Source organism: Coniophora puteana (genome assembly GCF_000271625.1).
Source record: "Coniophora puteana RWD-64-598 SS2 unplaced genomic scaffold CONPUscaffold_7, whole genome shotgun sequence".
Taxonomy (NCBI): domain Eukaryota; kingdom Fungi; phylum Basidiomycota; class Agaricomycetes; order Boletales; family Coniophoraceae; genus Coniophora; species Coniophora puteana.
Genome location: NW_006913059.1, coordinates 1776578 through 1792210, shown reverse-complemented (window position 1 = coordinate 1792210; position 15633 = coordinate 1776578). Strand labels below are relative to the sequence as shown.

The window sequence follows — 15633 nt, the reverse complement described above, 5'->3', positions numbered from 1 at the left end:
ATTTTCAAAAAAACCACTTCGCGAACCCTCCCATGCAGGCATTAATCCCGCTCTTGGACGCATTCATTCGTTCGCTCAGCACATGTACAGCAGCCAATGACGGCCGCGGCGCCTTCTCGCATCGCACCATTAGAACTCCCGGTAAACTAGGGCGGGCGTCCCTCGCGCCCCAATCCAGCCTCGGGTCGGATCTTAATATTGACACGATGACGGTTCGAATGATGATGATACGAAATATTACCGAATTCTGTTCTGTGCACTTTGTCTTTACGAACAGCGGGGTAAGCGTGCAGTAAACTCGCGTCCGAGACGATCAGCATGGCAGACGCGTGCGGCGGTGGGTGACGTCACCTGTCAAGCGCAACAATGAAAAGTCGTTCGCGTCCGCTGTGTGTGCGCCCGTATCCGCGAGAAACCATACCGCGCTGCCACATCAATGTTCAAAGAAAAACAAAAACCACGAATCAGAACGTCATAAATTTAGACTAGCGATTGAGCACATGGTGAAGAACGCGACCAACGTTCTCCGTGGACTCGCAGATCCTCGGGCGCGTGAGATGGCACGCTTTCACGCGTCGAGGGAGGGGTGATACATCGATCGACACCGACGGAACCGTGCGAGCTCGAAGAACCGCTTCCGAGAGTTTGCGCCTCGAGCAACTGGCAGCGAGAAAAAAGGCGGGACCGCGGCGCCGCCATGGGTGCCTGTGGAGTGTGTACTGAGAGCTAGAAGACACGAAGATGTGCGAAAGAGGGTAGGTAAGCGTGAATGCATAGACTTGGATTACGCAACGCGCCTCTCACCTGGCGCGAGAGCGACTCACGCGTAGAACGGGTATCAAATAACCATGATCATCTCAATGCGTGTACTCACACCTCACCCAGACAAAACCCACGTAGCTTGACATGAGGAATGATGAACACTGCGCCTGAGTAGATCCAAGGATACGCTGTGACGTCGAAGTTTATTAATGGCAAGTAGATGATCATCTAGCCTCGTCCTATCCTAACGCATGTGAAGAAGTCAACCATAATATCAGCAGGTAGGCAACCAAATAACCAAATCGAAGAGCGCTTACACACACCCTCCGTTTAGCGCCTATGTCCAAAACCACAAACAAAACTGGAACACGATTCCAATACCCTCAACACAATATCCCGGTCCTATCCACCGGCATCCAACAACGACGCCGGCACCCGTATTGATCCTGCAGCACAGAGCTTTGGAAATCGCAGCGCAACGCACCACAACATCTGTGCCAAAATCTCAAAATCAACGTATCCCGACATCTGCGGTGCCCCGGCAAGTACTCAGCAAAGTCCATCTCGACGCTCGAATCCTCGATCCACAATGGACACCCGATAACGCACCGTCGCACGCACACCTTCAAAATCTCGCAGCGCCTCTAACGGAGCGCCCGCTGAACCGAGGCTGGGACCCCGGGACCCAGCCCATCCCAGCCCACAGCGGAAGAGAAACTCGAAGACGGAGTCAGAACGAGTCGGAGACGCGGGGCCGATTCGATGATGGTTTCAGAGATCTAGAACTGGCTCGTCCGCAAAAAGAAAAGAAAAACGTGTTTTTGAATCTTGACTCGCCGTATCAAACCGTCGTCGCACTGTGCCTGAGAAGGTTACCGTCCACCACCTAGTGATACACTATCGGCACAAAGACTCTGCGATGCTGTGTGCGTTGCTGTGCGTTGATCTGGAGTCTAAGCGGTGAAGCGTTCGAGTTACAGCTACAGCTAAGCCGCGTAATGACATCAGCGTGGGACGCACGGGCTTGCGGCCGGATCGGCCCGAGGGCGCTTATTTCTGAGGGCCGTGTTTTACGCCCAAAGACGCGTTTCACCTTTCGGGTTTTTATTAAGACTTTGTGGTGTCGCTGTTAGCGAGGTTCTGTGTCGGTGCTGGTGGGCTAGCGCGTTTCATTCTCGTCGCCGCCTCGGTAGATCGCGCCATTTGTATCGGCGATAGTCGAGCGGAGGAGTGGGACTCCGAAAACATGTCGGCAGCGCGCGAGATGGAGGGTAAAAAACTGTTTGTGGCACGTGTTGTTCTGCTCTCGAATGAGCAGTCGAGTCCCAATAATGTGAGTTGTCTTGATCGAATGTCTTGGTGTGACGCCATACAGCCAGGATACGAGATACACATCACTGTGGACAGCAGCGATCATGATGAGACGAAACTGACGCGACATACGTGCACTCGGAAGGAATAACCAGGAACGAAAAAATCAGGGTGGTTGTCGTATCATAGACGATGTTAGACGATGACCGATCGAATCCATGAAGTCTATCAGAAACACTCGAAGTCAAAACGTCCATGACCACGCGATATCGCCCGACCCCGGATGCTTTGTGACATACAGCGTGAATGGCATTGGTGGCTAAAGATGCGAAGCGGGTACCTACACGAATAAACTTCGAGTGTGATGCCCGTTATCTAGGTATGCTTGACCTGGGATCAGAATCAGAATTGAAGAACTCTCCTTTGTATGCGCAGCGCAGATCGTTCGAAAGGAAACAAAGAAAAGACCTTTTGTCGTAGGGCACGACCCGCAACAGAAGCACATCAAACTTGAGGATGAAGAAAGATTGTCGATAAAGGTGAGAGCCCGAGCAACGCCAACACTGAGTCGGCCTCCACGTGCACGATATGTAGAGTTTCGTGAAGAACAAGACGTACTCCTGACAGTTTTGCGGGAGAATCATCGGAACAATAGACCGACAAAGGACAGTACGTGCTTTTGAGCACGTTGGTCTTGGTATCAGCAGGGTTTCGTGGAGAACAAGGTGCAGTCCTGAGGTTACCGGATTCGCCGTGTTCAGGGGACAGGATGACAGGTAACCTTGAAAGCCGGTATCATGGTCTGCCCCTTATTGTGTACAAGAGAGATTAGAGTTAGTCAACAAGTGTAGTCATAGGCGGCGACAAACGCAGATATGCTGGGGATGCCAAGGACTGGGGAGGTAGACAAAGACATATTCTTGATGTCCTACCGTCCCGCAATCGAGGCGTCGGCGGAGAGCGAACGAACCCGAATCCATGTCACTGAGTATCAACAAGTCAATAGCATGATCAGAATGTTTGCGCAACGAAAGAGAGGTCAAGAGCCAGCAAGCACTTGCCATCAGATTCTATCTACGCTGTCAGGCTCTTTGGCGCTATATCGTGATGGACATCGTAGATGCGATTCTCGGAGAGCCGGTCGGGTCCATGTGTCGGCTAGGGACAGCCTGTTGAGAACTGAGGGGTCTGCGGGAAGCTGTACGCACCCTCGGCCACGCGCCGGTCACGAGGAATCTGCAAACGACGCTGCGGGGTTGACAGGGAAGACGTGGGGTTAACTGGTAGCTTGTTCCTCCGAGTCGGACTTCTATCACAGGCATGCACGATGAAGTCAGCACGAGGATGTAAGTCAATGAAGTACCGCAAGCATCCCCATTACCGTGCAGCACTAGTCATCCCCAAGCCAGCGAGCACAAGGTGAATGAGTACTGGCGGTAAACCGTCGCGACCTGTCGCGACGACACGCGTCAGGCCTTCAGGGACACAGCGAAGTGAGAGACGCGTCATCCAGATCCGGAGGCAAAAATCCTAAACGCGTCGACACTCATGTTCCCACGCTCTTCTGCTGCCTTACTGGGACCCCGAAACAAGTCTTGTGTCCAACGTCGATGGTCTCGTGCATTCGACGACATCGGTGAAAGGCAACTCCTCCCGCTCAGGTGTTCAGCGGGCGTTCATTCACTTTTGATCATTGCAAACACTTTCATCGTCACTATTAGGCTGCGGCGTGAACGTGCTAGGACCTCGGATTTTGATCTCGATGGTCAGCGGTACGTCTCCTATACCACCCGTTTTGATCACTTACGACGCTCCTATACAATCTAGTCAATATTGGTGTGAGATGTGATGCCAATGCATATTTTTTCTCTATACGTTATTCCACCACGCATATACTCATCTTTTGACTGCGTATCAGATCGGTTTGCACCTCGGGGTAGTAAAACGTGGCCTCGAACGTTCGGTCGTTCGGGACAATGATGCTGGTGATGGTGGCGTTGTCGAGGAATGGGTCCGACAATAGCGTATCGCTTTGGATCCAGACCAAGATACCGGAGGCAGAGCTTGAGCGTTCTCAAGAATCACATTGATGTACCGTACTACGGTCAGCACAAGTTTCATCGCTTTTGATCTTACTCGCGATGGTATCGCATACCCTATCCTTGAAGTATGATACGATCTTCGCGGATTCCTTGCGCCATAATCTGCTCTATGATCGTATTTTGATGTGACTGAATGACTGTTGCTCATGTCCCCTTGTCTGCTTTTAGGTAGACGACAGACCACCCTGGTTTAACATCCGTGGCTCCGTCCGCCACTCGGCCTGGCGTTCAAAAATAAGTGCTGCGTCTGTCCAAAACATCGGTATCTCATTCCAGATCACCCATTTCGTCTAGGTATTTCCATATACTCATGGAGCAAACACTGCATGGTGCGCCACCAGGCGAGTCATACTTTGCCGTGTCTCATGCTCCGGGGGCTTAACACCGTTCACTGCAGTGCCCGCATGATTTATCCGCATTTGCGGAGGTTTTCTCTTGTCCACGATTCACTCGGAACGGAGCGGGAGATGCGGCAGCGCCACTACTGGTCTCTGGCCAATCGAGCGACGCATCTCCAGGCGACGTTTCACTTGCTGGCGCGTTGCTAAGCTGATACACTGGAGCCTCCATCAAGCAGTGCACGAATATCAGGCACAACGTTTGCTCAAACCGAGATCGCGGAAGTAAACGGAGTATAGTCCCGTCTAGCTTCTCATCGCGTGGTAGGCCAACCTCCGTCTCGTTAGATGTAATCGATTCAATGTAAGCTCAATACTACCACTACCTTCGTCCTGAAAGTTTCTTATACAGAGCAGCGAATCATGTGCCGATCCATAAGCTGTATGGTTTGATTCAAGTTGAAATGCCTAGATGTCGGACGTAGGAAGATAATACCCCATGCGTAATCGCCTGCGAATCAATGCATGACTGAGTCGTGTCAAGCGCAACTACGGGATTCTCATCAAGCCTTTTTTGTGTACAGCTTTTTGTTAGCGGATCGCTAGCGGATCGAAAGCACTGCTAAACACAACACACAGTTCTGATTTTCTTTGGCTTTTCTCATCAAACCTACACGCTAGCCGGAGCGCCCTCCATAGACAGGGGCTCAGTCATATCAGGCCACGTGTACAGCCACCAAATCCGAGAACCCGGCATTACCCCTGATTTACGCCGAAGCAACTTAGCACTGAGCCATCATCGCACTCTCTTCTGGCCGACGACTAAGAAAGCGCGAGAACCCTGCTTCACGAAGCACAAGGCAACTTCCAGATTGATGGTGCTTTCAGCTTCTTTGAATCGCCATGACGCCGGATGCCTCACTGTCGAAGAGCTGTAGCCTGCGACAAAACATCTCTATACGGGCAATATACGGGAGCCGTACGCTGCCAAGGATATGGAGGGGGACGGCACTTGTAGGGCTCGTTTATTACGATCTATAAATGCATGGAAGGCCGCGCTGACTTGCTGTGTGGCCGCAACAGATACAGACGGCGCTCAGCTGAAGCCGTTTTTGTTGAGTCGTGCCATGTCTTTCATTTCATGGTTGATCATCCTCATGGAAGGTTTCTTTTCCAGCCATGTCGACTGCTTTGATCATATGCCATGCAGTTGGAGGTAAAGATGAATCAATAAGTCACCTTAGTGTCTCCCACATCCAAAGTGTTTTACACTTCGGATCACCTGTGCTGAGGCCGAGGTTGCCTAGACTCTGCCGGCATGCTACGTTCTTCCGTGAAAGGACCCGCAACTAGTGAACATACGCATGACTCGCAAATGACTGCATTCCTCAAGTCCAATGTGGTGTCCCTCTTAATTTCACACTGCATGTCACTCCAACTAGATACGAGGGCTGTAAGGCTCTCGGGCGGACCTTGACGGCCAGTCAGCCTCTTAAGGTTTTTGCTTCTCCGCTTCAACATAAATCACATTAACTGGACAGCTTGCGCAGGTCCCTCAGTGGAGGAGCATTATTCGGTTGCTCTTTGAGAGTGAGACCACCCAGCGCGCCCCCCGAAACCCAGCATGACTGACGAAGATCACGCCAGAGGCCTCGTGCCATTTGGTAACAATTAAGACGCTGATCGGACCCACGGCGAGTATCACCGTTGTAGTCTCCATCGGCTATCTGAATGCTTAAGCTCTTTCAGGCCCTCTCAACGTGTTTTTGGTATGTTTAATGAGACGTCATCGGTTTTCAAAGCGACATATGACAGGAAATTGCTCATCAAGCCACCCTTGGGTGTCCGACCGTATGAGTTCAGGTGGAGGACCAAGTACTTGGATCCTAAAGTCCGCATGGGCATCAGTCGGTGCTATCATATTCGAAGCTTGGGAGATGAAAATACTTGCGAAAGACGTCGGCAGCTATGCTGCGTAGCTGCGTAGTGAGTATATGGAACTGTTCACCACCGGTGCTTGAGGCGACACCGAATTTGTAAGTGCCCATGTCGTCATCGCGTCCCGGATCTCATCCAGGACTCCAGACCACTCCACAGGTACGACCACACAGTTTCGTACGTATGTGCGCTCCGACGGATGCACGTCGAAATCACAAACTTGGTAGGCCTGGGGTTTGCGATCACACCGTTGAAGCTGACGGTACATGAAATGAACTTGGCCGAAACTTATAAGTGCAGTACACGCCGCTTTATTTGACTTTTTTTATTCAACTCGCTCAATACTATCCATATGGTTAACTACCGAACTAGCGTACTTCTGTTGAGAAAATCATGAGGCAGGGCCACAGGCACTACCACAACTTTCACTTGGTAGGGCGCTAATTAGTCATTCCGGCTTCCGCTCCCTTGTTTCCGGTGGCCAAGATCCGAGGCGGCTCTTTGTCTGCCGTTTTCATTGGGTGATAGCATCCAGCCCCTGGGGATAAGTTAACGATCAAGTCGGTATCAACAGAAGCCTCTGGTACGACTATGTGGTACGAGTGAACGGTATTGCCTGGCGACCGCTGTGATTTGGGGTGCTCACCTATAAACGGGATATATCTTTGTGTCGGTGAGTTTTTCTTCGGCCGGATCTATAACATAACATTCAAGCAAGCAGCCTGCTTTTGGCCAGAGATATCAGACTGCGTGCTCGTTATCTATCCCTGAGCGAATACGTTCAATCATGACATGGTGTGGTGATAACGAAAGTGTCGCCATGTGCATCCTTCCGCAGCGCTGACTAGTTGCTTGCGAGTAATAATGACATCTACCAGACAAGAATGTCCAAGTGTCATTTCGTTCAACGGAGCAGCTGTGATGGGCAAAACTCAAGTATATTGTCTCATTTTATTTTTTATTGAGAGCATACTTCGACTGACACATTGACCAACCAACAGTAAATACATGCTTCTGCATGCTCTACTTCTCTCTGATTCAACACCGCTGTTCACCGCTGCAATATTCTTGAAAATACCGAAAGGTGGTACTGAAGATCTGGCCTTGCTGCATATACCCCGTATGGATCGGATTGACTGGCGCTCCGATGTATCGGCAGGGAAGCACCTGGAAGCACCTTACACTGTACAGGGCTTGACATATCGCGAACGAATGGCATCGCTAATAATAGTCAATCAACCCGGGAACTTAACTGGCCGAACGCTTCAGCACAGCTCTCCCACTACTCCCGAGCTACGCGGAGCACCATTTGGCTCTCGCGGTCGTCCACAGTGATGGCGGCCGCAACCCTTACTGTGCTGTGGGCCTGTGGCGTGGTTTCGTAGCAGAGGACAAGTGTAAGCGCAAAAGTCAGCTTGTTTCCTCGCTACGCATGAGATGTCCGATGTCGGTATGTGATGCGAAATACGCGGGATGAGGTTATTTCGTTTGACGTTACCGACCACGGTGTCCGCAGGTGTCTGCCTTTGTAGGTCCTCAGAAGCACCACGCGAGTCGCGTCTTCGGCTCGGTCCGAAGTTCGCCTGACAAGTTGCATAGAAACGCTGGGAACTATCGTCTTGGCAGGGGCCTACGTTTACTGGGATGAATGACGGAACCGAACGGAATAACCCGTTGTGCTTGACCTGAACTCCTTCATGGGCTCATCATTATCTCAAAGAGCGTGCAATGGATGGCTTTATCTCGCAGCAAGCATACGCAAAGGATGAGAAACGGACCGACATACGCACTCAGGTAACTCGGAAAGCCCACAAGGGGAAACGAGCATATCTCATGAACGTCACCATATGATTGAAGTATGGGGAATCAACTCGAGTTCACAACCGCGAAGGTTAAATCGTTTGAAGTCTGAAGTTTGATAGAGAGTGATACCCCGTTAGGTAAATTATCCTATCGAGGCACCCTGGTCATTCTGAAGTACACCATAAGAAGCGAAAAGAAACAAGTTATTCAAGGATATAGAATGCAATTACGTATACAATGCCATGATGTGTCTATGATAGTCCTAACGATTAATGAACAGTAGTCTCAGCCTGAGGAACGACCCAGTTCTGGCCAGGGGCAACGACGTTAGCCACCTGCTCCTCATCAAGCCAGGCCTCGCCCATGGCAAACATGGTCCTGTCGGGGAACACCTCGAGAATCTCGCACTCGAATCCAGGGGTCTCGAGTTTATACGTCCGGCGGAGCTCGCGCTTGCCGTTCTCGATACGGCTCTGGACGTCGAGGAGGCTAAATTGAGGCGTGCGCTGAGCCCGGCGGAACGTTTGACCAATGGGGTATTTGTCCTCCAGGAACAGGCGCTCGAACTCAGGGGAAGTGATGGTGACCGATGAGGTCGCGATGCAGACGACGCGACCTGAGCAGACGAGGTGGACCTGGCGAATCTGCGAGACGGGGGTTTCAGGGGAAGCGGGCTTGGTGCGAGGAGCAGTGTGGGCATATATGCACTCGATAAATATCGGGCGAGAGAAGAACGTGCTGTGGGGCGTGGTCAGTGCAAAGCACACATAACGAGTTTCAGGAGCTCACCTCAGGAGTCTCTGGAGGTCACCCTGGGCAACGAGCATGATGCGCTCAAGTCCGGTGGTGTCCTTGGGCAAGGCGGTGAGCTGTTTATAAACTGTTTAGTGATAATGCGAGACTGAAACGATGAGGACGAGCTACCGAGACAGAGGTAGAAGCAACATTAAACGAGTCGTTGGCCAACATTGTTGAGAATACGAGGCGCAAGCGGCTCTGAACTGTTGAAAGTGTTGTGAGGGAGAGTGTTGAACTGGAATTCAGGAAAGAGGTGAGTTTATATACGAAAGCCTTGACGCCGGAGACTCACAGAGTTTTCCGGAGAAGGATATTACTTGATGGGGCACTAGAACCTTTTTCTTATTCGCTCGCAGGACGATCGGAAGCACCGACGCGAGGACGGGGGAACACGTCCCGCAAAAGGATTCGGGTGTGTGACAGCACCTGTCAATGTCATGAAGACGCCGAAGTCATGCTATCTAATCGGCAAATGGTGATAAGGACAAATTACTCACCTCGGGCTATATTTGTTGCAGTTGCTCTTCACCCGAGTTCACATCCTCCGTTTCGATTTCGATGCCCCATGCATTAACGTTTCCGGTTGTTGGTCGCACGTTTGATCGTGAGATCGGAAAGGGGACAACTGAGCTCATCAGTCCTCGGGCTGCTGTTTATAGCCGAACAAAGAAAAATAGCGATCGCCAGATCTCCATAGTTCCACGTCAGATAGCAAGTTCATGCCAGCATTTACTTCAGTCGAATCGTTGCGAGACGTTCTTGCTTGTTAAGGTACTGATATGGTTTACACGCACTACCTCATGGGTGCGCATGGAAGCTGTATGGAGTCAATATAGACCCGTTGGGACGTGGAACCCAGAATGCGGTGCCCTGGCGTTTCTGATGAGGATGAGTTCGCAGAAGCAGGGAAGGTACGGTGACGCGGAAACTCGCAGGGGGTGAAACCAATGGAGCACCAGGATGTCGACAGGAGGCGCAATTGGACGTTTAATATGCAAGCTCACATAACCAAGGGGAGAAGGTCCAATGAAGTGAGCTGTAGAGCAAATGAGCAGCTCATCGAAAGGCCCCAGATTTGCCATTGTCTCCGTACTCATCCGACCGGGTCCACGCGATGAAGGGCGAGCGGAGATGAGCTATGATCAATACTTGGGCCCCTAGTGCCCCACCGAGCATATCGGATGGCAAGATACCGTTGAAAGTGGATGTCTAAGACTTCAAGGGGTGGCTTCAGGATTGTAACCCCGTGCAACAAGAGACTAACAAGAGACTGCTCAAGAGGTTGTTCGCTGTCGCCCGCGGCACGAGCAAGTTTCGGCAACTGCCGAGCGTATGTCCGGTTTTGTCACGGTCCCTTCGCTCCTCAACCAGCGCTGACTGCTGTTGATCACATCGCATACTATGGTGAGCATACATCCCATGTCTGGTCGTTGAGGCGTTTTGATTAGCCGCTATCAAGGGAAAAGCCAAGAAAACCCGCAAGTTTGCCGCTGTGAAGCGGCTGCTAAACCCCAATGACGCTCGTCTGTCCGTCGCCTACTGCTTGTCCTACCATCCCGCGCCTGCTGATTTCTCGAGTTTAGCAAGGAGAACCAGCTGAAGCAAAAGAAGAAAGAGGAAGAGGAGAAGGCTAAGGCAGTCCGCCGAGTGTGAGTTTAGCGCCATCTTGCGCCTTGGCTGATACTGAACATCACCCAGGCCTCAAGTCGCTTCATCACTCTTCCTTGCTCACAACACTGAACTAGTCCCTCCATATCGGGTGCTGATCGATACCAACTTTATCAACTTCAGCCTTCAAAATAAGCTAGAACTCGTCAGTGCGATGATGGACTGCCTATATGCGAAGTGTATGCTCGCTTCGCCCCTTTTTTCCGACGACCGGCTCACCCCTCTTCATCCCAAGGCATACCTTGCGTGACGGACTGCGTAATGGCGGAGTTGGAGAAGCTTGGACACCGGTACCGTGTGGCCCTCAGGTGGGTTGCGTGTGTACCCTTCCCTGCGCATAGCTCACATGCGCTCCCGATGCTGCAGAGTCGCGCGAGACCCCCGTTTCGAGCGCCTAAATTGTAGCCACACGGGAACATACGCCGACGATTGCTTAGTCCAACGTGTGACGGCACACAAGTGCTACATTGTGGCAACGTGCGATCGAGAGCTTCGCCGTCGAATACGCAAAATTCCGGGGGTGCCTCTCATGTACATCGTGTCTCGGCGATACGCCATTGAGAGACTACCAGATCAGGCCGCACCTGGAGCGTGAGGGGGTCATTGGCTTGCCATGAGTTTCTGGGTGCTAGGAAGTCGGCAAGCTATCAAAAGTAGACACGTACTTGTGAGTATGCCATTCGGCCCGTCGGGGATGGGCGCTCACTCTTTCGCAGACAGATAATTTTATCAATGTATCATTTCTGGTAAAGGCCTTTCGGAAAGTTACTGCATCTTGCCCGTGAGGCTTGCTCGCTCTCGATACCTTCCTGGTTTTCTTACGTTCATGCGAAGTTTTACTTGAAAAAGATCCCGTTCATAGGTCAAGGTGCACGCTCTAGACTTGCAGCGCAGTATGACAAATTTACTTCATGGCGGGAATGCTCTTTTCTCACCTTCCGTCACCGTGTGCGCGCCGGCGCTGATGGAACTTTACGGGGATTGCCCATATGCCCACAGGCAGCTCGTTCGGGTTTCATAGCGTTCTACGGACCGGGGCATAAGTGGTGCTCATACGCCCAGTATGTTCGAAGGGGATATGCGATTCACCACACCCCACTTAAATTCTGAACCTGCAAGTTATCGTCTACCACACGACGTCGAGCATGCCAGTTTAGCGTGGTCGAGTCACGGCATAATCCCGAAGTCTTCATGGCTAGCCATATCTCGTGCAAGTTCTCAAGAAGAGAAGTCCAAGCTTCGTTCCTCTTGTGGAGCTCCTAGTCTATGTGATAACGAATCTCCGTACAACGATATGATTGGTGCGTAATTTCGCCTTATCTGATTTCTTCCACTCATCGTAATAAATAGTGGTCTATTGTACAGATGATGCCTAATTGACTATTTCCCGCTACAGGTAGTCGTTGTGCCTTTGCCAATAATCCCGCCAGGAAAGGCTCGCGGGCGCGGGCGCTCCGGTCTTCTCGGTGGCTAGAAACACTCGCAATGTTCAATATCTGCTGGACAGTATTGCGTTCCGTAGAAACATAAGTTTGGAGGTTGCGTTTCGGACCGCACCGAGGTACACTACATGGTCCGAGGAGCGTGTCCACTACGTGCCTTCGCTATATAGTATCTTCACTGACTCCAAAATACCGGTCTCAAAAGTCTAAACCTCATGTTCGCTCTCCACTTTGACGATACTCGGCTCTCAGAGTGCCTGACCAACCTATTTATACTCGACGTACAGAGCTCGCGGTGATCTAAATCATGAGGAACGTCCGAAGGAGTTCGAAGCTTGCAATCGTCGAATCCCGGAATAACCTCGCGGAAGCGAGCTATGGGAACGGTGACACTATGTCATCGGTTCTTATTTGGCTCTTGGCCCAATCTTCTAACACCCTGTTAGCCTCTTACACCTTTTAAGCAACTTTGCTCAATGTCAGTGTCCTGTTTCCCTCATCGTACCAGCCATGTCCGCGAACTTTACGCTTTTCGACAGGAAGACGGTGCTAGGTAGGCCATCGGCTGCGCCAATCGTGAGCGCTTGAGCGACGAGAAGAATCTCTCATGCGGCGCGTATACATCCGCCGACCCAAAGTGTTGGTGAGCGAATGGAAGTCAAGTAAGCAGCGCATCCTGTATCCGCGGACCTAATGTCCTCCATTTCGCACCATTGACCGCGGAAATGTCGAGAAGAACCCCTCGCACTTATCTAGGGTTTATTGAACTGGGTTAAGTCTCGGAGTGAACGGCTCGAGTTGCTAATACGAGCCCAATGGTCACGAAGAGGCAATGCATACGAACCGATGGAATATTCTGCATGACACCCTTTAACACACGATGAGAAACTTTTAATCAGCATTCAAAAGCTTGGGAGTCTGGCCAGGGTGCATTTCATTTAAATGTCATGGTTTTAACGAGCAGGACTTGATCTGTACTGTTATGGTCTGTTATGGCCATTAGAGCGCATAATCGTAATCTTGATCGTGAACTGGCTTCCGGACGCTTTGGAAAGAACGACGATAGGACTCTGCCTTGATTTTTTGTTGATTTTAGCATAGCAGCGCAAAGGAGATATATTGCTTCCGGGATAGGGGCCAGACACGCGTCGCGTCGCGTCACGTTACAATTGAACTCCTGTTATTGACCCTCTTGCCCTCATTTGCTAAAGAACAAGTCCTCACAGTCTACCCGTTCGGCTATCATCCAAGTCCTTGATCCAAGTACGATATGGCACCCAAGAACGAAGACGTGATACCGGAAAATTACACGTATGAGTGGTCGGCCCACTCGGACGTGCCGCTGGCGGATTTTTTGACCAAGGTGATGTGCTTCAACGCGCATGCTGTGCTCAAAGGAGCTAACAAGGATCGAACGTTCAGTACAAGCCGTCGATGGTACAGAACGATGGCACTAAACCCGTGAGTATGGCACGCACCCGTCGAGCTCCTTTGGGTACCTGATAGGTCTCCAGTGGATATGGGTGCGGGGAGTCGATTCGTCAGCCGGGGTGAAGGGCGTGGAAGAAGCCGTGAAGGAAGCGTCGACCCTGTGTGCGTACCATTAACCACTGGTTAGCGATGGCTCCCTTTCTTACCTTCTACAGTGGGCGAGGTTTCCAAACGAGTGGAGGACATCAAGGTATAGTCGAAGCTGTCGCCCCGTCTCAACGGCTGACGTCGAGTAGAACGATGACTCTATCCCGGTGAGGTCAAGCAAGAAGACAGGTGCCAGGAGCAAGAAGGAGGTTCGCGAGCAGACCCAGGCAGAGGCTACGGAGAAACTGAAGGAGATATCTGAGCGGCATGGTTATGTCAACGGGAAATGGTATGCGGACAGCTCGGCTTCATTGCACTTACCTAGATTGTTTTCAGGCTTATATTCGCGTCCGCAGACAGAGTTGATGTCATATGGTCGAGTATTGCCAGTGAGTACAGCCTTACCACATTCCATCTGAACCATCATGCATTAACACGCGTCGCTCTCGTAGCCTCACTCACCTCTGGACCTCTGAAGGACACCTCTGCATATTGCACGAAAGTGTCTACCTCTCCAGAGAATGATACCCCCAACTATCAACACGTTATTTGCGTCTACATGCCGAATGTGTACGACAAAGACGCCGTTACTGAGGTATGCTCTTCCTCCGTGCGTTCTCTGAGGGTCGCTCAAACCGTATGAAGGTAATGAAGGTCTTGCTGCGCAATCATGGAGTTAACTTGAGCGGCGTCAAGTCGGATCTCTACACCGTGATTGGTACCTTGCCTCCTCTCATATGTGTATGTTATGGACCTCAATGTTATGAGTAGGTTTGGACAGCAAACACAGTAGCGGCATACCGTCGACGGTAAGGCCGAAAACACTGACCTGCGTGTAATCCTCTAAAAGCTCCGCAGGTTTGGAAGAACACGACACTTCTCAAAGACTCCGAAATCAAGGTTCGCTCCCTCGACTTTCGTTCACCTATGAGTGGATATACTGATCACTTGTCCAGGAAATGAAAGAAGCTTTTTTCTCCGAGCTCAGCGCGAAGAAAGCTGCAGCATCAGAGACCAAGGCGCAAGACGCCGCAGAGTCGTCGAAAGCTAAGGCGGTTGCAGAGCCCAAGAAAAAGGTCCTGAAGAAGAAAGTGCAAGACGATGACGATCCGTTCGCCTCGGATGAGGGCGACGAGGCACCGTCCAAGAAGCCCGTTTCCAAGAAGAAACCTGCTTCAACCAAGAAACGTCCGCAAGAGGACGAGAGCGAGGAGGAAGTGCAGCCCAAGAAAGGAAGACGAAAGTGATCTGTTTTTGGTGATACTGGTCGAGTTTATCTTGTGTACTTGCCTCCTCGTGAAATTACCCGTCTAATGGATCGGAGACAAATCATTGCCAGCACATGGTACAAACAACTGGGGTCATTAAATCGCTCACGTAGTTTTGAAGCTTTTGAGACCCCGAACCAAACATGTAAACCACTCCCTTATGGGTGCGTTTGGCCTACTTTCCATCAGAATGGACGTATCTCATCCATTGTTCCTCAACGGGGATCCGCATCCCCGTCGCACAGCAACATTCTGAGGCGGTCCCCAGCGAACGACTTCCACAATGTAGGCCTGAGAATCCATCACATACTTAATGGGCTTGTTTTTCTCAGTGTACCTATCCCGAACTTACAGGCGTGGGCTCCACGAAGGTCCCGATACTACGGTCGTTGGTATCCTTTTCCCTGAACAAGCAAGTTTTGCTCATCAGGAGTAATGATAACAGCCTGGCAGATCGCCGACACCGCCAACTTGAATACAAAGACCCTCGGTCGAGAGCGGCCTTCCCTTGAGATAATGGGCTCATGGTGGGTGGGTTTGGACTTATGTTTGTTCGAAATCGCCCCACAAGCGGACATTAAACCCGCTCCTTGGAGCTGTGTGGCTAACTTAACTGACGGAAATA

The 15633-nt window shown here is 51.2% G+C and overlaps 5 protein-coding genes across 5 annotated transcripts; 3 read left to right on the top strand and 2 right to left on the bottom strand.

Moving 5' to 3' along the window:
- Positions 1-32: 32 nt before the first annotated feature.
- On the top strand, positions 33-2224 carry CONPUDRAFT_73768 (uncharacterized protein; the record flags this gene model as incomplete). Its single annotated transcript, XM_007770936.1, has 5 exons — positions 33-281; positions 630-755; positions 1044-1554; positions 1896-2095; positions 2138-2224. The coding sequence occupies 5 exons, from the start codon at positions 33-35 to the stop codon at positions 2222-2224; spliced, it is 1173 nt and encodes a 390-aa protein (XP_007769126.1).
- A 1716-nt stretch (positions 2225-3940) lies between these two features.
- CONPUDRAFT_82807 (uncharacterized protein) lies at positions 3941-4877 on the bottom strand. The gene is made up of 4 exons (XM_007771395.1): positions 4573-4877; positions 4458-4516; positions 4344-4409; positions 3941-4177 (listed from the first exon to the last, which is right to left on the bottom strand). Exons 1-3 carry the CDS (start codon positions 4743-4745, stop codon positions 4366-4368), a joined length of 276 nt encoding a protein of 91 aa, XP_007769585.1. The 5' UTR covers positions 4746-4877; the 3' UTR covers positions 3941-4177; positions 4344-4365.
- Positions 4878-8353: 3476 nt separating this feature from the next.
- Positions 8354-9576, bottom strand: CONPUDRAFT_82806 (uncharacterized protein). The gene is made up of 5 exons (XM_007771394.1): positions 9550-9576; positions 9345-9478; positions 9179-9287; positions 9044-9123; positions 8354-8992 (listed from the first exon to the last, which is right to left on the bottom strand). Exons 3-5 carry the CDS (start codon positions 9221-9223, stop codon positions 8524-8526), a joined length of 594 nt encoding a protein of 197 aa, XP_007769584.1. The 5' UTR covers positions 9224-9287; positions 9345-9478; positions 9550-9576; the 3' UTR covers positions 8354-8523.
- Positions 9577-10363: 787 nt separating this feature from the next.
- Positions 10364-11491, top strand: CONPUDRAFT_125528 (Fcf1-domain-containing protein). The gene is made up of 7 exons (XM_007771393.1): positions 10364-10456; positions 10512-10579; positions 10636-10701; positions 10751-10899; positions 10956-11028; positions 11087-11387; positions 11437-11491. Exons 1-6 carry the CDS (start codon positions 10454-10456, stop codon positions 11313-11315), a joined length of 588 nt encoding a protein of 195 aa, XP_007769583.1. The 5' UTR covers positions 10364-10453; the 3' UTR covers positions 11316-11387; positions 11437-11491.
- Positions 11492-13432: 1941 nt separating this feature from the next.
- On the top strand, positions 13433-14987 carry CONPUDRAFT_154712 (uncharacterized protein; the record flags this gene model as incomplete). Its single annotated transcript, XM_007771392.1, has 11 exons — positions 13433-13525; positions 13585-13623; positions 13677-13755; positions 13809-13843; positions 13890-14029; positions 14077-14129; positions 14193-14335; positions 14386-14458; positions 14512-14549; positions 14599-14640; positions 14697-14987. The coding sequence occupies 11 exons, from the start codon at positions 13433-13435 to the stop codon at positions 14985-14987; spliced, it is 1026 nt and encodes a 341-aa protein (XP_007769582.1).
- Positions 14988-15633: the final 646 nt, after the last annotated feature.